Source organism: Triticum urartu, chromosome 3 (genome assembly GCF_003073215.2).
Source record: "Triticum urartu cultivar G1812 chromosome 3, Tu2.1, whole genome shotgun sequence".
NCBI lineage: Eukaryota > Viridiplantae > Streptophyta > Magnoliopsida > Poales > Poaceae > Triticum > Triticum urartu.
Window position 1 is genome coordinate 597,345,783 of NC_053024.1, and position 22,846 is coordinate 597,368,628.

Consider the following 22,846-nt stretch of genomic DNA (forward strand, 5'->3'; position numbering starts at 1 on the left):
GGCGGCGGTGCGTGGTGAAGCGGCGCGGCGGGTTGCGGGCGGAAGCGTGAGGCGGCAGCGGCACACAGGGGGGCGGCGGCGTGGCGGCGAGGAGACGCGGCGGCGGCAGCGGCGGCACGCAGTGGCGGCGGCGGCGATGGGATCGCGGCTGCGGCGGCAGGAGTTAGGGTTAGGATCGTAGGTATGATACCATGTTGGAAACGAATATTTTGGCAATGCAACTCAATGTATTGATCGGTGCATAGCGCACGTATATATGAAGTACAAAATGGGCTACAATCTCAACTATACAATGACTAGAAGGTGGACCGGACTATGCAATATACATGCACAAACATATATTCAACAAACAGGCCCAGTATTTTGAATGAGCATGTAGGTCCTCTGCTATTGTGATTCTTAAAGGAAAAAAAAAGGAGAAGGCCTCTGGCCTCTGCTGTGGTGTTGGCCAAGCATAGCTTTGGTTAGGCTTCCTCTCTCTCTCTCTCGGAGACAAAATCATGATCACTTGGCGATTGATGTTTATCTCATTTCGTAGGGGCCACTTTCGATATAAGCAACACAGTATTGGCACGACAAAAGTGGCTTCCACTCCCATGCAATAGCATGACTAGTTTTGAATCCAAAAGCAACACTTTTCATGGTAGTTCCGCGTGCAGTCATGCTAGTGCCATGCATGCCGCCCTTTTACAAAGCCTTTACCCGTCCATGCAGAGTATGCAACGGCCGCTCGACGCTTTCAAGCAGTCATGCGGGTATCGTGCTGGCTCCAGCACCAACGGTAGGGAGGGAGGGTGGTCCAAGCTTATACAAAAACCGGCTTGTTTGATCAGATCAGGGCCGGCCCTGGCATGTTAGGGGCCCCCGTGCGAACTCCGTATGATGGGCCCGTGGACTATAATAGACAAAAGAAAATCCACGTCTACCGCAAAAATTCATTATAAAAGCGAGTGTAAATTTCATTAGCAAATATGGTCTTAATATATCATGGATGTATCACATTCTTAATTAAATTTAACTCTAAACTAAATATATATGACATTCTTAATTCTTGATCCAATTTGGCAGAAGTTATGCTCGGGCTCTAGCGGTCCAACCACAACCATGCATCAGAGAATTCGATAAGCACCAGACACATTTTGGTAGCAATATATAGCTGTAACAAAATTAAAGATCTCATCTGCTAACACGAATATCTATTTGCAAAGTCATTTTTAAGCAATGCTACCACCAGCAGAATCTATCTAACAGAAATTTCATGTACAAAAATAGAGGAATCAAGTAGGTCAAACATCATATATCAGAAATAAATTGACAAGGCCAAAGAGTTGAGATCTAGAAATTACATGACTGGGAATGGCTTGGGTTGTCTATGAATCTGGGGCACACACTGCTAGCTGTTGCTTTTGCGTTCCTGCCAGAGTGGTGTGTCGTCGGGCACACACTGCTGGCTGCTGCTCTTGCGTTCCTGCCAGAGTGGTGTGTCGTCGGCTCGGCTCCGCTAACCTGGGGCGTATTTATAGGAAGCGAGAAGCCGAAGAAATCCTAGGGCCCTTGGAAAATTCATTAATTAGCTTGGGGAATTGGGGTCTTGCGCTTATAGGAACTTTGGGCAATCAATTGCTGAAGACTGAAGACTGAAGAAACGATGGCGGTTGGGAGACGAACGAGCCGGCGACGTTTTCTGGGAGAGAAAGAGCGAAAACGGATCTTGGGATTGCGTTCGTGCGTGACTTTGCTTCCTCTCTCTTCAGGGGCTGGGCCTGCTTCCTTTGCGTATTAGATTTTTTTAGTAATATATATAAACTGCTATGCACAGGTATGGGCCCCTGTTTGGGCTGGGCCCTAGGCCGTCGCACTCCTCGCCATGGCCCAGGGCCGGCCCTGGATCAGATGATCGCATCAATGCTCTCTCATCTGTCCAAATTCAGCTCTCAAGGTTCATCTGAAAACCCACAAACGCAAAGGGGATGTGATTGATCAAGATTTCTTATGATTATTTTCTCTATTATTAGAACCCAACAAGTCTTTCCATAGCTTACATACAAATATTTCTGATGTGATTTATTCAGTCATGGATGGCACTCCGTTTATCTCACGTAGAAAACAAACAAACCAACGAGCTTACGTTTTTACGTTCAGCCAAGCCGAGTCGAAAGGCGCCATGATGCAGAGAGACACAAGCCAATCCCAGGATCTGACGAAAAGGACACGGCCACACCGCAGAGAAACTTGAACGGAGAAAATGACGAGTGGACACCGGTTACCAAAAGCAGAGACGAGAGACATCGAATCGAACAGGGTATGCTGTGCTCGAGTGCCCGGTGCAGAGTTCATGGCTTGGCTTGTTGGTATCGATTCAGTTTTTGTTTGGGAACGTGTCAAAATCGGTTCAAGTTCAGCGCCGTAGCACTATATGCTGTGCAGAGCAGTGGAGTGAAAGCAGCACATCTGCCTTGCACATGCTGCTAGAGGGAAAATTGAAGGAGTTGAACTCAAATCACACAAGAAGTGGCTGAAAACATTGTCGATCAATGCCCATCTAAACATGTTATTTCAGACTGGAATCAGAGCAGCACACGATACTACTAGACGAGTGGCGAACGCCTACAGAGCACGAACTACACCAAGCACTCCGGACCCCGGGCAGCCTGGCAGTCTCCAAAGCCTAATCCAACACTCACTCACACATGACTGATGAGATGACCCAGACCAGACATAGCTGCTGACGGCCGGCGGCGGCACGGCGAGCGCCGCCCTGGCTGGACTCACTCAGTCTAGTGGCAGAAGATGACCTTGAGCTCGCGCGGCGCGGAGCACTGGTGGGTGAGGGAGGGGCTGTCGTGCGCGTAGGTGAAGGCCTGCGGGCACTCGCTCTTGAAGAAGTCCGAGTACCTGGAGGGGCGGCAGGCGGCCGGGCTGTTGTACGCGCCGCGGCAGCACAGCTCGTCGGTGCCGAACGCCAGGCAGCCGCTCTTGCACGCGGCCACGCCGCCGCCACCGGCGCGCACCTGCAGCTCGCCGGGGCAAGTCTGCGTGAGGTCCTTGCGGCAGGCGAGGACGGGGCAGTTGCCGCGGCCCTCGTGCGGGGTGACCGAGAGGCCCACGTTGAAGCCGTCCACCACGCTCACGCCGTAGGACGACTGGTCGTCGCCGCCGTGGTGGAGGGAGACCTGCGCCAGCGTGGCGGGCGCCGCGCCGCCGAGGCCCCCGCACTGGAGCCGCCCGCCGCAGTCGCCCGTGGCGCAGCGGAGCTGGCCGGCCCCGGCGGCGGAGGGCGCGCAGCCGGTGCGCGCCCAGACGCGGCCGGACCAGGCGTGGGCGGGCGCCGGGAAGGAGCGGTGGGAGAGCGACGGGAGGAAGAAGCCGCCCCCCTCCAGGACCTCGCTGCCGGCGCTCCCCTGGATGCCCGGCCAGATCGGGTACGCGCAGTTGTTCACCACGGTGAGGGTCATCGGCGCGAAGTCGGCGACGAGGAGGCCGCAGCTCGGGAGGAGGGTGGCCAGCAGGAGGAGAAGCTTAGGGGAAGCCATGGCGGTGGCTAGCTAGCTAGCTAGCGGGCTCACTGAATTCTCGGCACACTAGTTGGTCAGTAGACTGTGGACTGTGGACTGTGGTGGCTGGTGAGAGGGCTTTGGGGTCGTTTTATAGGAGATTTTGGATTGGACTGGGGTGGGGTGTGATCGGCGGAAGCGGTTTGGTCTTTGGGGTGTCGTGTCAGTGACTCTATAATCTTGTTTGGATTGAGATAACACAGGCAGCATGAAACTTCTGAAGGAGTAGCTTGTGTCTTGTGTGATACGCTGATTAGTGAGCACCTGCAAATGATGTTTCCCTAGAAAAAAAGCGGCATGCAAATGATGCATAGATATATGAAACCTAATATTTGGATATGGATGTTAGATCTTTTTACAAACTAAACAAGTGAAATTTATCAAAAAGATGATGTGCTGGCTATACTTTGTGCAGTGGAAGCTTTGAAAGAGTAACTTTCTTTTTGAAGCAGAGGTAGGAGATGTGCCTCATTTCCCCAAGTCGATAAAGTTTAGATTGGCCATATTTGTTCGAATAAACATAGTTTTCTTGTATGAAACATCGATGTGTGTTTTGCCTCCATTTCAAACAAATGACCTTTGTAACAAAAGAGCAAGTGTTTTGGCTCAGCGATTACCCTTTCTTTTCTTTTCTTTTGCAATGACAGCAACTGCCTGAGTTTGACGCATGTAATCTGATGCACGCGAAGATGTGGTAGGTGCAAATAAATAGAAACAAGAGAATTGGATTTGAAATTGCGTATTTTTAGTGAGGAAGTGCATAAATAACACTCGAAAAACGAAGAAACAACATTGAATTCTACATTTCCGCTTTGGACGAGCCAAAATTTGCACTCTTAAGTATTCTGAGATTTGTTGAGCTATGCCCACTCAAAATGACCTCTCAATCATTTCTACATTGTGCTTGTCTTAGCATAAAACTTACACTCTCTTTTCACTTAAATCATTACGGGAACTGTTGAATTACGTACATATAAAAAAGAAAGACCACTCAACCATCTCCACATTACACTTGTCTTAGAACACATGTTTTCTTGGCGACGAAGGATCGCCCATGCCCATTCCCAAAAGTTACCACCGGGGAGTTGCATGCCCTTGAACTGGCTTTTCCCAAAGCTGCTTTCTATTGGGAAACCATCAAAGCGGATCCAAAGCTAGTAGTAGCAATTGCACCATTTCATGGGCAAGCTTTGGATTCTTGTATTCGTCCCAAGTCTTTTAACGTAGTACATTAACCCTATGTTTCCGTAGACGGGCGTCTACCTAGCAGCTACCTAGGCTGGTTGGCACCAATATTTTTGCCATGATGGTTCTCGGCGGCCGAGGCTAGTGGCCCGCCGGTGGGGCGATGGCGCCTCGTCGAAACCAGCAAAGGCGCCCCAAATACCACTGCCATCTTTTACTGAAGACCGTGGCCACTGGCCAGTGTGGTGTGGATGGATAAGAACGGACGGACATCCCACGAGCTCGATTCTGAGGGCGTGACGACGGAGGGCTAGGACGGGGACGGCCTTGCCTCTTTCTTGCACCGGCCGCGGCTAACGGGCCCCTCTGTTTGGCTGGCAGCGCCTTCAAAGTTCAAACTTCAAAGTTGAAGCGGCAGCGGCTACTGGCTGGTCGGTTTGGCGGATAGCCGAGAGCGGCGGCGCCGTGGACACGGACGAGCCCTGCCAGCCGGGACGCCAGTTTCCTCCTGCTGCTACGGCCAACGTGCATGGCACCCGCGGGCACCGTGAGCCGCGCTGTGGGAATGAAGGCCTTGGCTTTTCTTACCATTTCTTTCCCGTCGCGCCGAGCAACCGAACGCCCACCCACACCCCGCCCGCGCACACGCATTGCTTGTGTGCTGTTTCTCAGTGTGATTCTTTTTTTTTTTCTATGGGTGCAACTGGGTCGGCCCGGCGTGTTGTTTCTGCAAGAATAGATGAAAGCAGAGCGAGCGCACGGCTAAATAATAGACCAAATGCTGCGCACTGGCCGGTGCAACGCGTGTTTCCGAGGCTGTAAGGAAAGAACGGCTCGATGCGTCGAATTTGACAACGTTATCACCCATGCTACGAACCACGCAGCATTGCTCGCGCTACGCATAGGCTTGGATCACGAACGAGGCCTTGGGAGGAAGATATCACAAGGAGCAGGTAAGAGTTCAGGCGTGTAGTGCCGCCTTTACTGTCAAGCTTACCCCTCACGCCGAGCCAAGAATATGAAGCCCTCCGTTTACAATGAGATCAAAAAGGGAAAGAAAAAAAAGGGAAAACAAATATCAAACCCTAGTTCTCACTCTTACCAGCCACAGAGGCTTAAACACGATTTTCTATGGGTGTGGCTAGATCTCAGTCGACTAAGACTCAACTAATTTTTGGTTAGATAACATAACATGCGTATAAAAGAAAGTAAAAGAAAAATTAAAAAGAAAATTTTGCTCGAATCTCCACGTAAGACCTCATGAATATAGCATCGACTGTGACTTGATTAAGTCTCAGTCAACTGAGATTTAGCAATCCCGATTTCCTGTTTGACGCACACAGCCGATAACATGGGCCGGTGGCCCACTTAGAACCTAACAAAGGAGGGGTTGTGCGCCCCGTATCGATAGGCCTATATTAAGCGTCGTAAGCTCCAAATAAAATTTGCTCGCCGCTGCCATGTGTCGTGGCCCAGTTGTACGTATCATAACGAAACGATCTGAAAGCTCTCCGGTCGTCTGACTGAGAATTAGCAATTCCGATGGCCTTATTCTCAGTTTCAAAATGTCAAAAATAGCCCCCATCTTCTTCCATGGTACACACTATTTAGGCGTTATCATCCACGGTGATTAAACGTGGCTCAAGCTTGCACGTGGATCCTTCGTACTCTACTACGCAGCACACATAGTTTGATGACCCATCTACGGACATACCTGATCACCATGTATGTGTGTGTACACTAGCGTGCCCACCTAATTAATAGACAGGGCCACTCTAGTATAGCAGTTTTCGTGCTTGACCCACGGGCTGCAAATATCCTCACTTTCCTCAGCATCGAGAATGATGGAATGGTGGACACTCACGGTTGTAGATCCCCCTATCACCAGCTCCCCGTTGAACACTATGCGCGACGCTTGAATCGGCAGTGCGAGGACAGTCCGCCCCAACGGAAGGGTTACATGGCGGTATGATTCAGCGGACAGAAAGTCTGGCAGTGGACGGGCAACATGCCGTAAAGGGTTTATGGCCGACTTGACACCTCTGTTGAACACCGTGATCTCAGGCTCATATATGTCCGTGCGCGCGGTGGTGCGGCCGTAGAGACCCGTGCATAGCTCCGTGGGTATGCACAGACCGACACACATGGTGAGTTCCACGGCTCCGCTTATCACCGCGCAGAGGATGTCCACGACGCCCATGCTGGTTCGGATGGAGATGGTGTTGCATCTGTCGGACATGGGCGTGCAGTACCAGTCCACCACCACCCGGGCGTGCTCCTCCGTGGCTTTCTTCGTGGTTGGGGCGATCGTCACTCCAAAGCCAACGCCAGACTCGGCATAGTTGTAGCAGTTTGGCCCGCTGGGAGGCAGGGTCATCTGCATTCATGCATGCATGCGGTAGGTGTGAGCATCGTATCGTATTGGGTCCTCTGGCTAGCAAGGAGAGAGGGATATATACAGTTAGTAGTAGCACGATGATCATACCTTGAAATCTACGAGTTCGGCTCCGGGATTGTCTCTTGCCCATTTTGCTCTTCGTGAGTAGAACTCCTTGGCGTTTTTGCTCCGGCAGATGACCCTGCGAGTGGTGTGAATGCTACCGAAGGCCCATACATGGCCGCGGAGAGGGAAGTTGACAGATACCTCGAAAATCTCCACGAGGCAATCGGACAAGCTATCCTTGAGGGACCACTTAGGCGGTGGCAGCTGCTGCGGCATGTGACGGCGGCGCCGCACAGGCAATCAGCCTAGCGCGGGTGATGAGGTTTACAGGGCCGGAATCTCCTGAGGAACGGACGACGTCGATCAGCTCCGGGAGCCCCCGTGGTGCCTCCTTCACCTTGTTGATGGCCTGGTCTGGACGCCTGGCGACGTCGATCAGCCCCCGGAATCCTGAGAGGTCGATGCGCCTCTGTAAACAAGCGAGAACAATGAATGTTTTCATTTAAATCTACTAAAAATTCTTTCAGTTTTGCTAAAGCGCATCTAGATATGTTCTAAGTATTGCACATCTAAGTCCCATGTTATTTTATTACAAGAAGATTTGTGCAATTTTTTTTCTTTTCTTTCATAGTTTGATTGAGTAGCTTAGATGTGTAATAACTAGGCGCACCTATACGTGCTAACCCTCTTTCGCCAAGAAAAGATCGAATAAAAAACAAATCTGCTAAAGCTCATCTAGATGTGCTTTAGGTATCGCACATCTAAGTCTATAACCGTACGATGTAAACGCGCTAAGATTCGTGTTTTCGCTCGGTCGGGCCGCTCCGTCGCGCGCGAACCAGTTTTTCCTGCGGGTGTGGGCTGCCATCCCACGTGTGGGCTTTTCTCGTGGTTGTCTGGGGTCGCGGACTACTCTATGGGCCTCCGTTTTCTTTTTCCGATGGGAAGGAGAGGGGGCGAGCTGCTCGCGTTATAATTTCGTCCGGAAAGTTCCTTTCGTCAGTCCACTCGCTCCCTATTCAAGAAGGGCCCTGTTGGATTTTGAAAAGAAAGGGCGTTGTTGCAGGCAACGACAAATCCAGTCCATTTTTCTGTTCTTTTCCCTTTTTCGTTTGTTTATTCATGGGTTCAGTGCATGCACGCACCTAAATGCGTAGATTGATGTTACTACTGTTAGGGCGTTTGTGTATTTTTTGGTAGAGGGGGGATGGGGACTTCTTTTCTTTTTGTTTTCCCCATCAGTATGTGTGGCAGATTTTGACCAGTTTGTTTAGCGAGGATTTAATGGCGGTACGCAATTGGGATTTTTTTTGTTTTCATAGTTGTCTGAGTTGCAAGTTAGCCCCTCGACTCGTCAATATTTGTTTTTGTAGTTTTGCTCGAGTTGCATGTCAACTATCGGCACGCAACTGGGATTTTATTTTTATAGGTTTTCATAGTTGTCCGAGTTGCAAGTTAGCCCCTTGACTCATCGGGATTTTGTTTTTGTAGTTTTGCTCAACTTGCATGTCAACACTGATCCGCGACTGGCTTTTCCTTGGGCGGGTTTTTTTGTAGTCGTCCTAGTTACAAGTTAATCCTCTAACTCGCAACCGTGTTTCCTCAACTAGATTTTTCGTAGGGTTGTTGAGTTTGCATGTCAACACTTGACCCACAACCGGGTTTTTCCTTGGGCGGTTTTTTTGTAGTTGTCCTAGTTGCAAATTAATCATCTAACTCGCAACTGTGGTTTCCCATAGACCTTGTAGTTGCACCCCCGACGGGGGCCCCGATCCAGTTGCATGTCAAATATCCGGCACGCAACTGGGATGTTTTCTGTAGGTTTTCGTGGTTGTCCGAGTTGCAAGTCAGTCCCTCGACTCATTAGGATTTTGTTGTTATGTAGTTTTTCTCGAGTTACATGTCAACACTTGACCCGCAACTGGGCTTTTCCTTAGGCGGTTTTTTGTAGTCGTCCTAGTTGCAAGTTCATCCTCTAACTCGCAACTGTGTTTCCTCAACTACGTTTTTCATAGGCTTTTCAAGTTTGCATGTCAACACTTGACCCGCAACTGGGCTTTTTTCTTGGGCGTTTTTTTGTAGTTGTCCTAGTTGCAAGTTAATCCTCTAACTCACAACTCTTGTTTCCCGTAGACCTTGTAGTTGCACCCCCAACGGGGGCCCCGACCCAGTTGCATGTCAACTATCGGCACACAACTGGGATTTTTGTAGGTTTTTCGTAGTTGTCCAAGTTGTAAGCCAGCCCCTCGACTCGCCGGGATTTTGTTTTTGTAGTTTTGCTCGAGTTGCATGTCAACACTCGACCCGCAACTGGCTTTTCCTTGGGCGGTTTTTGGTAGTCGTCCTAGTTGCAAGTTAATCCTCTAACTCGCAACTGTGTTTCCTCAACTAGGTTTTTCGTAGGCTTGTCGAGTTTGCATGCCAACACTTGACCTGCAACTGAGCTTTTCCTTGGGCGGTTTTTTTGTAGTCGTCCTAGTTGCAAGTTAATCCTCTAACTTGCAACCGTGTTTCCTCAACTAGGTTTTCCGTAGGGTTGTTGAGTTTGTATGCCAACACTTGACCCGCAACCGGGCTTTTCCTTGAGCAGTTTTTTTGTAGTCCTCCTAGTTGCAAGTTAATCCTCTAACTCACAACCGTGTTTCCTCAACTAGGTTTTTCGTAGGCTTGTCGAGTTACATGCCAACACTTGACCCGCAACTGGGCTTTTCCTTGGACGTTTTTTTTGTAGTTGTCCTAGTTGCAAGTTAATCCTCTAACTCGCAACTCTTGTTTCCCATAGACCTTGTAGTTACACCCCCGACGGGGGCCCCGACCCAGTTGCATGTCAACTATCGGCACGCAACTGGGATTTTTTTTGTAGGTTTTCGTAGTTGTCCGAGTTGCAAGCCAGCCCCTCGACTCGTCGGGATTTTGTTTTTGTAGTTTTGCTCGAGTTGCATGTCAACACTTGACCCGCAACTGGCTTTTCCTTGGGCGGTTTTTTGTAGTCGTCCTAGTTGCAAGTTAATCGTCTAACTCGCAACTGTATTTCCTCAACTAGGTTTTTCGTAGGCTTGTCGAGTTTGCATATCAACACTTGACCCGCAACTGGGCTTTTCCTTGGGCGGGTTTTTCGTAGTCGTCCTAGTTGCAGGTTAATCCTCTAACTTGCAACCGTGTTTCCTCAACTAGATTTTTCGTAGGCTTGTCGAGTTTGCATGCCAACACTTGACCCGCAACCGGGCTTTTCCTTGGGCAGTTTTTTTAAAGTCCTCCTAATTGCAAGTTAATCCTCTAACTCGCAACCGTGTTTCCTCTACTAGGTTTTTTGTAGGCTTGTCGAGTTGCATGCCAACACTTGACCCGCAACTGGGCTTTTCCTTGGGCTTTTTTTGTAGTCCTCCTAGTTGCAAGTTAATCCTCTAACTCGCAACTGTGGTTTCCCATAGACCTTCTAGATGCCCCCCCTCGACGGGGGGCCCGACCCAGCTGCATGACAACTATCGACACACAACTGGGATTTTTTTGTAGGTTTTGGTAGTTGTCCGAGTTGCAAGTCAGCCCCTCAACTCGTCGGGATTTTGTTTTTGTAGTTTTGCTCGAGTTGCATGTGAACACTTGACTCGCAACTCGCTTTTCCTTGGGCGGTTTTTTTGTAGTCGTCCTAGTTGCAAGTTAATCCTCTAACTCGCAACTGTGTTTCCTCAACTAGGTTTTTCGTAGGCTTGTCGAGTTTGCATGTCAACACTTGACCCGCAACTGGGCTTTTCCTTGGGTGGTTTTTTTGTAGTCGTCCTAGTTGCAAGTTAATCCTCTAACTCGCAACCATGTTTCCTCAACTAGGTTTTTCGTAGGCTTGTCGAGTTGCATGCCAACACTTGACCCGCAACCGGGCTTTTCCTTGGGCGGTTTTTTTAGTCCTCCTAGTTGCAAGTTAATCTTCTAACTCGCAACTATAGTTTTCCATAGACCTTCTAGTTGCACCCCCGACGGGGGGCCCGAACCAGCTGCATGCCAACTATCGACACGCAACTGGGATTTTTTTGTAGGTTTTCGTAGTTGTCTGAGTTGCAAGTTAGCCCCTCGACTCGTCAAGATTTTGTTTTTTGTAGTTTTGCTCGAGTTGCATGTCGACACTTGACCCGCAACTGTCTTTTCCTTAGGCGGTTTTTGTAGTCGCCCGAGTTGCAAGTCAATCCTCTACTCGCAACCGTGGTTTCCCATAGACCTTGTAGTTGCGCCATAGACGGAGGCCCCGACCCAGTTGCATGCCAGCTATATATCGACACGCAACTGCGGTTTCACATAGACGTTGTAGTTTTGCTCGAGTTTACATGTCAACACTTGACCCACAACTGGCTTTTTGTTAGGCGGTTTTTGTAGTCGCCCGAGTTGCAAGTCAATCCTCTACTCACAACCGTGGTTTTCCATAGACCTTGTAGTTGTGCCCCAGACGGGGGCCCCGACCCAGTTGCATGCCAACTATCGGCACGCAACTGTGGTTTCCCATAGACCGACCTTGTAGTTGCACCGCCGACGGGGGCCCCGACCCAGTGCATGTCAACTATCGGCACACAACTGGGATTTTTTTAGATGTTCGTAGTTGTCCGAGTTGCAAGTCAGCCCCTTGACTCGTCAGGATTGTTTGTAGTTTTCCTTGAGTTGTATATCAACACTTGACCTGTAACTGGACTTTTCCTTAGGCGCTTTTTAGTAGCCGCCCTAGTTGCACTTCAAATGCTCTACTCGCAACTGTGGTTTTTCATAAGTTCGTAGTTGCCCCTGGAGGGGAGGCCCAGTAGCTGAGTTCTTTCATTTCTTTGTTCGATTGGATCCACGACGACAGAGAGACAGCTCGTTTCCTTCATTTGCCAGCAAAATCTCATCTTCTTTTCAATTCTCGTCCATTACATGCAGTTCCCTGCTTGGTTCGAATTAATTAAGGAGCTCGATCGCTGCCCAGCATGCGCCGCCGCTGTTCCGATGTGCTGCTCCTGCTTAATTGGGTCGCCACCCACCGTTAAGATCGATGTGCTGCTCCTGGTTGGTTGGATCGCCGGCCACCGTTAAGATCGATGAGCAGTAACTTGTGTTCGACCTCTAATTCGAGTACGGTCGTCGTCGTCGTCATCCTTCTTTCCAGGGCGGACGGCGGCTGCTCGTCAAAAACCTGGTACAAACTGGTGTCCAAGTCCGAGACGAGACGATTCATGCATATGGCCTATGGCCCCTCCATCCATCGTGTACGCGTATGCTGATCAAGCTCCCCGCCCGATCGGCCGCCCAGTAGCTGTACAGGCCCAGATCTAAAGCCCAGTTATGTCCACCTTTTTGTTTTCCGGGCCCGCCCAATTGTTTGGACAACAGAAAACGAAGCCCAGTTGTCAACCCGAAACAAGCAACGAGCCCAAAAGAACGACAAACGACAACGACAACCACGGGGAAAAGTAAGTTCGCTATATCATGATGATGACGTCAGTTTTTAGATGTGCAATACTTAGGTCACATCTAGATGTGCCCTATACAGATCCAATAAAAAACAGAAAGATCTATCGGATTTGGATCTCCTGTTTGCGTACCTGCAGATCGCCCAAGAAATTCCTCCAAGGCGTTCTTTGGGGCGGCGGCACCCCGGCGATTCTTTGGGGCTGCGGCATCTCTCCCACGCTCGGAGCTTCAGCGGTGACTTGGCGATCCTTGTTCATGGCAGGCAGGATACCCTTAGAGTAGGCTAGAACCCCGTACCGGTTGGGCTCCAGCTGCCTCGAATCGGGACGGTGCGATAGTCCGAGTCCGGCTCCTCCTCCGTCTCTTCTCTTTCCTTACTGTCGTCATCGGCTCAGCTGCACCGGCGGCGGGTCTAGTTTCAGCGGGCTTGTCTTCCCCCTTCATGCGTGAGAAGCTGCGCGGAGGAATGAACCCGGCGCGGCACAAGGCCATGGAGCCGGTTCGTGGCCGACGCTTACGACTTGGGCCGGGGCTGACGCCGCTGATGAAGACGCACGCCCTCGGGCACGGCCCACGGCTTTGTTCCTGACACCATCCATGCAGGTGCCGATCATTGCAGGATCCGAATACTTTGTGTTTCCATTTGCGTGTTGTTAAACTTTGTTATGTCCTCATGCCGGCCATTCTTTTGCAGGCGCTGGGCTTACGTATGGTTGCTGGCACTGATGAACTACGAGCCCGTAGATGCATGCCGATACTACTCCCATCATTTCTAAATATAAATCTTTCTAAAGATTTCAATACAAACTACATATAGATGTATATATATATATTTTAAAGTGTACATTTATTTATTTTGCTTTGTATGTAGTCTTTTATTGGAATCTTTAAAAAACTTATATTTAGAAAAAGAGGAAGTAGCACATAAGAGTACGTGAGCAACCTAATATGTATGGATGTGCAAAGCTAATTAAATAATGAGCTAGCGCATGCATGTACTGATGCATGTTTCCTTCCCTGTATATTCTGCATTTTAGAAAAATCTTTAAAAGTTAACTTCTCGTTGGTACGAAATCACATTGAACACTATTCAGACAGAGTCGCATAGCGAAGCTAAACTATCATGTAAAATTTTGGTCACATATTCCATGAGGAGTAAATAGATCTTTTCAGGTGTCATTTAACACCGTTAAAGGCTTAAAATGGATGAAAGTATTATAAATGGAATAAAATTTACACATGATGTTAGATATAGAAGAATTTTTTTTCTAGTGGCAAGTAGGGCAACAATATTTAAAATAGTGTTATATAAGGAATTTTCTCTACAAGTTATGGGAGATGGTATGAGATCAGCACAAGATAGATTCAGTTTCAAACCACAGAAAAAGATAGATACAAGAGCTGCAGGAGAGGAGCACAGTTTTCAGGTTGACACTTTCTTTTTCGGACTGAAAGAAGGGCTTCCCCCTTTGATCTCCATCCGAAGAAGCCATATGGTTCAGAATCCCTAGTAATTTTTTAAATCAAGCTCCCTAGAGGTAAAACTCCTAGGAATCAATTGAGGCTCAATTTTGAGGATTTGGCGGTCGTTTTTGGGCCCAGCTGTAAGGGTTTACTTCGCGGGTACTACCCGCAGGTGCCCTTGCGGCTAACCCTAGCCATGGCTCGGCTCGCCGACGTGGCGGTCATCGGCGTCGCCTCCCGCGACTCCTTTGACCTCTAGAGCACCCCCACAATGACGGTACCGATGGAAGAGTGGTGGCCATAATGCCGATGGGGCCTCGTGCTCTTCGGCTATTACCTCGGCAACCGCAACCAAACGATGTGTTGACACCAGATTTTGACATGGTACAAAACGCAATTAAGATGGCTTGAAATGAAAAGATTTTCAACATGAAGAAGTTTTGTATCATCGAATTGAACAACTTTGATGTTTGGATCATCACCATCCGACCTCATCTTAGGGGCCCAAATTGTGTTCAAAATTCTGATATTTCGTGTTCGGATCATTGTTTGGCCGATTACGCCTCCAAGACGACCTCAGGTGAAGGATTACTCTACATGAGTTGTCTTTGTCTCGTCAAAGCGATTGATTTTTGATGTATAAATCATCTCAATCCAAATTCATTAGCAAAAGTTATAGTCAACACGGTCCGGACCGACTAGGACCAAAATATGCCGCCCGACCTCAGACACATATTGATGAGTGTGCAATGTGTGAGCAATCAGAACCTCAAAATGGCCTCGAATCGAAATATGTTCAACATGAAAGTTTTTGCCTCGTCGAGCCGATAGATTTTGACATACAAATTGTCTCAATCCAAGGTCGTATGCAACCTGGGGAGGCAAACCAAGATCAGACAGAATTTTCAGTCGAGAAATCTGAGTGAAAAGTTGTCGCCCGAGTAAAGAGTTGTCGGTCGAGTGGAAGGTTGTCGTCCGAGTAAAAAAGTTGTCGGCCAAGTGAAAAGTTTACCGCCCAAAGTGAAAGGTTGCCGTTTAAGTGAAGAAATCTAGTCGAGCAATCCGATTGAAGGACCCTAACATCCGACTGCATGCGACTTGCAAAGTCACCACGAGTCCCGAACAGTCCAATCAGCTAGATGCCTGAGTCCAAACAAAAGTTAATCGCTCTCAGGCAAACTACACTGCCCGACTAATGTGCCAGTGGGTTGATACATCTTCAACGTATCTACTTTTCCAAACACTTTTGCCCCTATTTTGGACTCTAACTTGCATGATTTGAATGGAATTAACTCGGATTGACATTGTTTTCAGCAGAATTACCATGGTGTTATTTATGTGCAGGAGCAAACGTTCTCAAAATGACCTGAAACTTCATGGAGCCACTTTTCAGAAAATAAGAAAAATACCTGCAAAAGATGAAGGCCAGGGGGCCCACCACCTGCCCACGAGGGTGGGGGCGTGCCCCCTACCTCGTGGGCCCCCTGTTGCCTCTCCGACTCCAACTCCAACTCCATATATTGAGTTTCGGGGAGAGAAAAATCAGGGAGAATAAATCATCGCGTTTTACGATACGGAGCCGCCGCCAAGCCCTAAAACCTTTCGGGAGGGCTGATCTAGAGTCCGTTCGGGGCTCCGGAGAGGGGAATCCATCGCCATCGTCATCATCAACCATCCTCCATCACCAATTTCATGATGCTCACCACCGTGCGTGAGTAATTCCATCATAGGCTTGCTGGATGGTGATGGGTTGGATGGGATCTATCATGTAATCGAGTTAGTTTTGTTAGGGTTTGATCCCTAGTGTCCACTATGTTTTGAGATTGATGTTGCTATGACTTTGCTATGCTTAATGCTTGTCACTAGGGCCCGAGTGCCATGATTTCAGATCTGAACCTATTATGTTTTCATCAATATATGAGTGTTCTTGATCCTCTCTTGCAAGTCTATAGTCACCTATTATGTGTTATGATCCGTTAACCCCGAAGTGACAATAATCGGGATACTTACCGGTGATGACCGTAGTTTGAGGAGTTCATGTATTCACTATGTGTTAATGCTTTGTTCCGATTTTCTATTAAAAGGACGCCTTAATATCCCTTAGTTTCCGTAAGGACCCCGCTGCCACGGGAGGGTAGGACAAAAGATGTCATGCAAATTCTTTTCCATAAGCACGTATGACTATATTCGGAATACATGCCTACATTATATTGACGAACTGGAGCTAGTTCTATGTCATCCTTGGTTATGACTGTTACATGATGAACCGCATCCGGCATAATTCTCCATCACCGATCCATTGCCTACGAGCTTTCCACATATTGTTCTTCGCTTATTTACTTTCCCGTTGCTATTGCTATCATCACTACAAAATACCAAAAACATTGTTTTTATTACTGTTACCTTTTATTACCATTACCACTATTATCATATTACTTTGCTACTAAATACTTTGCTGCAGATATTAAGTTTCCAGGTGTGGTTGAATTGACAACTCAGCTGCTAATACTTGAGAGTATTCTTTGACTCCCCTTGTGTCGAATCAATAAATTTGGGTTAAATACTTTACCCTCGAAAACTGTTGCGATCCCCTATACTTGTGGGTTATCATGGGTGAGCGTCATTCTGGTCCACGAGTGAGGGAGATGGCTCTAGTGCTCTCCTCCCGCGGCGCCGCGCTGGCCGTGGCTGGCTCGCCTGCGCCGTCGCCTCCGCCACCCTGTGCTGCTCCGGGCATCTCTGCCGCCCCCCCGCCTCCCGACGCCCCGCGGACGCTGGCCGCTGGGCCGCCCGCCCCGTGCTCTGCCGCCCCCGCCGGGGAGACGATGCCGCTGCGCTGGGCGGATTTGGCGGAGGATGATGATTCCGCCGCTGGCCGTCCCACCGTCCGGCCCACGCCTCCGGCTCGCCGGGCTGTGCTGCGCCCGACGCTGGTCGATGCGCCGAATCGGGGAGTCCCCTCCCCACCCCATGCTCGTCGGCCGAAATCGCTCCCCCTCCTCCCGACGCCTGGCCAAAGGGCCGACCTTGGGTCGTGAACCGCTCGCCGCCGCCGAGCTCCGGCGTGGGGCGTCGTGGGGCGGTCTGACCTGGGTCGTGCACGGTCCTCATGGCGCTCGTCGGCAGCTGCCTCTGGCTGTCGGCCTGCCACCTTCCCGGCGGCGTCATCTCCGCCGGTGGTCGCCCGCACCTCGCCGTTTCGGCCGTTCATCGCGGATTTTGGCACCTCCTCGCTTCGTTTTTCGCCTAGCCACCCTTGTCGTCGCCCCATGGACACTGGAGCCCCTTCACCGGCGCCGGTAGCGGCCGCAGCACTAGGGGAAACCCTAGTCGCTGCTGCCCTGTATCGCTGGCTGGGACGCCCGGTCGTGGGCCCCCTAGTGTTGGGCCTGGATTTGGACCATGGGCATGTGCTGGCAGCTCCGCTTCCGGGACCAGCCTTAGCTGCGGTCCTGGTGGGCCGGCCTGCCCGGCCATCAGGCCTATTTGGCCGCCTGCGGGCTTCCCTCGCCCCATCCCATTCCCCCGTGCCCTAACCCTCGCTCTCCCGACCCCCGCCGCCAACACCTCGCTCCCTCCCCCATCGCCGCCGAACTCGCCGCCGGCCCCCATGCCCCGCGAGTGGCACGACGCTGGGACCTGCCCCAAGCGAGGCCCCGACTACCGCCGCCCTGAACCCTCCCATGTGGAGGAGCGGCGCGACTCCTCCCGCCCGTCCCCCGACGCGGTTCGCCATGAGTCCGAGCTCCGCCGACAGCTCTCTTCCCATGGCGACCACCGATCTCCCGCCCACGACAACCTCCACGCCCCCTCACGCCGATCTCCTCCTCGCGCGGACCGATGTGGCCGCTCCCGCTTGCCCCCTCCCGGCCGCAGACCGGCGCGATGCTCGACGCTGGTCACCTTCCCCTCCGCGCCGTCGGGATGCCAGCCGCTCCTCGGCCTGGGGCGGCCGCGCTCGTTCCCCTGGCCGCTCCCATGGGCAGCAGCCCCCCTCCCGATGCCGCCGCGGTTCGTCGCTACCAGCCATCTCGAGGCGAGCCGAGTCTTCCCCGGCCGGCAATGGGGCGGGACGGGGCCGACCCGGTGGCAAGCGCAAGAAGCGCGGTCTTGGGCGCGCAAACGGCACTGCCCCGGCCAACGGCGCCTCCCGGGATCTCGCCGCCTCAACTATGATCGCTCTCCTCCCCGACGACCGCTCCTCCGACCTCGTCAAGTGCTTCAACTGCGGCCTCTCCGGCCACTCCCAGGTGGCATGTACTCGCCCTTAGTGTTGCTACCTCTGCTCGGACCCGGTGTTGGGGATCGTAGCAGAAATTTAAAATTTTCTACGCATCACCAAGATCAATCTATGGAGTAATCTAGCAACGAGGGGAAGGAGAGTGCATCTGCATACCCTTGTAGATCGCTAAGCGGAAGCGTTCAAGTGAACGGGGTTGATGGAGTCGTACTCGTCGTGATCCAAATCACCGATGATCCTAGCGCCGAACGGACGACACCTCCGCGTTCAACACACGTACGGAACGGAGACGTCTCCCACACCTTGATCCAGCAAGGAGGAGGGAGAGGTTGAGGAAGAGAGTCTAACAGCAGCACGACGGCGTGGTGGTGATGGAGTGGCAGTTCTCCGGCAGGTCTTCGCCAAGCTCACGCGGAGGAGGAGAGGTATTGGAGGGGAGGGGCTGCGCTAGGTTCAAGGGGTGTGGCCGCCCTCCCACCCCTCCACTATATATAGGTGGGGAGAGAGAGGGGGCCGGCCCCTCTAGATCTCATCTAGGGTTGGGGGCGGCGGCCAAGGGGGGGAGGAGTGCCTCCCAAGTCAACTGGAGGCCCTCCCCTTAAGGGTTTCCCCTCTCCCATGCGCATGGGCCTTGGGGGGGCTGGTGCCCTTGGCCCATTAAGGTTAGGGCACCCCCCCCTACAGCCCATGCTGCTGTATTGGACGTTGTGGAACATTTTCCGGACCTCCGGACCCCTCCGGAATCCTCCGGAACCTTCCGGAAGCTTCCCGGTACAATACCGGAAAAAACCAAACTTTTCTCGGAACCCGAACAACAACTTTCCATATATAAATCTTTACCTCCGGACCATTCCGGAACTCCTCGTGACGTCCGGGATCTCATCCGGGACTCCGAACAACATTCGGTAATCACATACAAGTCTTCCTAATAACCCTAGCGTCATCGAACCTTAAGTGTGTAGACCCTACGGGTTCGGGAACCATGCAGACATGACCAAGACAACTCTCCGGCCAATAACCAACAGCGGGATCTGGATACCCATGTTGTCTCCCACATGTTCCACGATGATCTCATCGGATGAACCACGATGTTGAGGATTCAATCAATCCCGTATTCAATTCCCTTTGTCCAGCGGTATTGTACTTGCCCGAGATTCGATCGTCGGTATACCGATACCTTGTTCAATCTCATTACCGGCAAGTCTCTTTAATCGTTCCATAACACATCATCCCGTGATCAACTCCTTGGTCACATTGTGCACATTATGATGATGTCCTACCGAGTGGGCCCAGAGATACCTCTCCGTTACACGGAGTGACAAATCCCAGTCTCGATTTGTGCCAACCCAACAGACACTTTCGGAGATACCTGTAGTGAACCTTTATAGCCACCCAGTTACGTTGTGACGTTTGGCACACCCAAAGCACTCCTACGGTATCCGGGAGTTGCACAATCGCATGGTCTAAGGAAATGATACTTGACATTAGAAAAGCTTTAGCATACGAACTACACGATCTTTGTGCTAGGCTTAGGATTGGGTCTTGTCCATCACATCATTCTCCTAATGATGTGATCCCGTTATCAACGACATCCAATGTCCATGGTCAAGAAACCGTAACCATCTTATTGATCAACGAGCTAGTCAACTAGAGGCTTACTAGGGACATGGTGTTGTCTATGTATCCACACATGTATCTGAGTTTCCTATCAATACAATTCTAGCATGGATAATAAACGGTTATCATGAACAATGAAATATAATAATAACCAATTTATTATTGCCTCTAGGGCATATTTCCAACACCCGGACCACCCCGCCTTCCTTTGCCCTGACCGTCCGGTGGCGGAGGAGCTGATGATGTACGGGCACGGGATTGAGGGCCTCGGCTACTTCCACATCGAGGTGCCCAACATCCCCGCCCCCTCACCATCACTCCTGGCCATTGTTACCATGAAGGATGGGGTGGCCTCGCCGGAGATGATTGAGGCCGAGCTCAACCACCTCTACCACTGCACCTGGGATTGGCAGGTCACCTTACTCTTTGGAGGCTAGTTCTCGGTCGTCTCCCCGGACGCATTCAGCCACGGGTACGGCACCCGCAGCGGAGACATCACCCTAGCTCTCAACAAGTTAGTGGTGGACATCTCTGTGCCGGTGCGGGATCCCTTGGCGGTCGCGGTCTTGGACACGGCCTGGATCCTCATTGGTGGCCTCCCGGACATCGCCCGCTCCGAGCAGGTCATCCAGAACATGTCTCGCATCCTCGGCAAGGTGGTGGCGGTCGACGAGCTCTCCCTCCGCAAGGAGGAGGTCTGGGTTAAGGTCAAATCTCTCGACTCCTCCGGGCTCCGTGCCACCATCCGAGTGTTCTTCAATGATCAGGGCTTTGACCTCCGCATCTCCCCCGAGCCCCCCAACCACATTGGACGCCCTTGCATCGACGACAGCTTCCTGGGGGGCGGCACCGATGGGGGTGGCGCTGGGGGCCACCGCGGCGACCGTGACCCTCGTCACGGCCACCCCTCTAGCTCGGACGACGACGACTTCGAGGACAGCCACCACCACGACCAGCCGCTTGTGCCGGCCGCCAGGGGTGGGGTTGGGGCGGGTCGTACCCACGCGGCGCCCCCCCGTCCCCCGATGACGGCCTCGATGCCTCTGATGCTAGCCTCCAGGTATTTCCGGCATCTTCGCCCCGCTCCCCTAACGGCATCTCCCTCGGCATCTTCGCCTCCTCTCCAGCCTGGGCCGACCCGGCGCTGCTCGACCCGACCCCCCCCCCCCGCGCGCGCCCGATCTCCAGTTGGCGCCGCTAGGGGTCTCGTCCCTGGACCCAACCTCTCCTCTTCCAGTGCCTCCGGAGGTGTCACCTGGCTCTCCGGCTCGGCCGGTCAGTCCGCCCATGGTGGATGACGCACCTGTGGACCCACCTCCCTCCCCTAGCGTTCCCTGCGTGACGACCCCTGCTCCTCTCCTGGCGCCTTCGAGCTCTGCTTCCGTGGGCCTGGCGGTGGTGGTGACCACTCCGGTGGCCGGTCCTCCCCCTCCCCCTCGGACTGCGGCCTACTCCAGGAGGGGCAGTTCGACCTCGACCCCGGTGTCCTCTTCGCATCGTAGTGCTCGGATTGAGGCGGCCAGGCCGACGGGTGGCCTGACCCTTCCTATCCCCGAGCTGGCCGCCCTCCGGGCCGCTGCCCGGAACCTCGAGTCAGGTACCATGATCATCCCGGCCACCTCTGCTACATGCTCCTTTTCTGCTTTGGAGTCGGCTCCGCTTGGCCACCTCGCTAAGGTGGCAGCGGACTCGGCCATAGTGTTCCGCGGGGAGGTTGCTCCCCCGCTAGTCCAGATAGAAGCCATCCATGCACGGGAGATCCTTGATGGTCGGCTCACCGAGGCCCGTGCACGCCCTCCTCCCGCCGCTGGAGCGCCGCTCGGGACCACCCCGAGCGCCCCTCCCTGCGCGTTGGCCGCCCTGGCTGAGATCCGGGGCCGCACTCGCTCCCGTACCGCCGCCCTCCGCGCCCAGAGCACCTCACGTGTCTTGGGGTCAAGCAGCCCCCCGATGTATGCGTGATGCGAGGCTTATTCTGGAACATCCGCGGTTTCCACCAAGATGGTCGGCGCCGCCAACTCATTGAGTACATGCGAACTGAGCGAATCGACATTGTAGCCATTCAAGAAACGATGCGTACTGAATTCTCCTTGTCGGAACTTGAGCATCTGAGCTCCGACCTGTTCGCCTGGCACTGGCTCCCTTCTAGTGGGAGTACGAGTCACTCGGGTGGCATCCTCCTAGGTGCGAAGGATGCCACCCTTGAGGTTGGGCGCATGGACCGGGGCGAGTTCTTTGTTAGCATGGAGGTCTTTGAAAGGTCCTTAAATTTTAAATGGGAGATCATTGCGGTTTATGGTCCGGCCGACCACCGCAGGTCGGAGACCTTCCTTGCTGAGCTCCGGAGGAAGGTTGTGTCGGCCCAGTTTCCGGTAGTAGTGGGCGGCGATTTCAACCTCATCGGACGGAAGAATACAAGAGCAATAATCTAGTGAACTTTCCTCGTATGAAATTATTCAATGATTGCAGCTGATATGGGGCTGCGGGAACTCGATCGTGTCGGGGCCAGGTTCACTTGGACTAACCGCCAAGTTGATCCGACTCGCTCGGTCCTCGATCGAGTTTTCGCTTCCCCTGAGTGGGACATTCGGTGTCCCCTAGCATCGTTGCGGGCGATTACGCGGATTGGTTCCAACCACGTTCCCCTTCTCCTCTATTCGGAGAATGAGCGCCCCCCTCTGCCGCCACGCTTCCGGTTCGAGACCTTCTGGTTGTGTCAACCAGGCTTCACCGCCGCAGTGGTCGCCAGGTGGCACGAGGCAAGGGACGCCCCCATAGGGCCTGTCGGCCGTCGATTCTTGGCACTTCTGCGCCAAGCGGTCGCGGCAATTCATGAAAGGGTGGGGTGCAAACGTGGGTCGGGACATTTGTGACTGACTGAAGGAAGGAACAGACCATAGCAAAAGCTGAAGA

General features: G+C 52.2%; 1 protein-coding gene across 1 annotated transcript; it reads right to left on the reverse strand.

Annotated features, from left to right (window-relative positions):
• Window positions 1-2,512: 2,512 nt before the first annotated feature.
• LOC125545244 (osmotin-like protein) lies at window positions 2,513-3,634 on the reverse strand. The gene has a single exon (XM_048709136.1). The coding sequence runs from the start codon at window positions 3,531-3,533 to the stop codon at window positions 2,778-2,780; it is 756 nt and encodes a 251-aa protein (XP_048565093.1). The 5' UTR covers window positions 3,534-3,634; the 3' UTR covers window positions 2,513-2,777.
• Window positions 3,635-22,846: the final 19,212 nt, after the last annotated feature.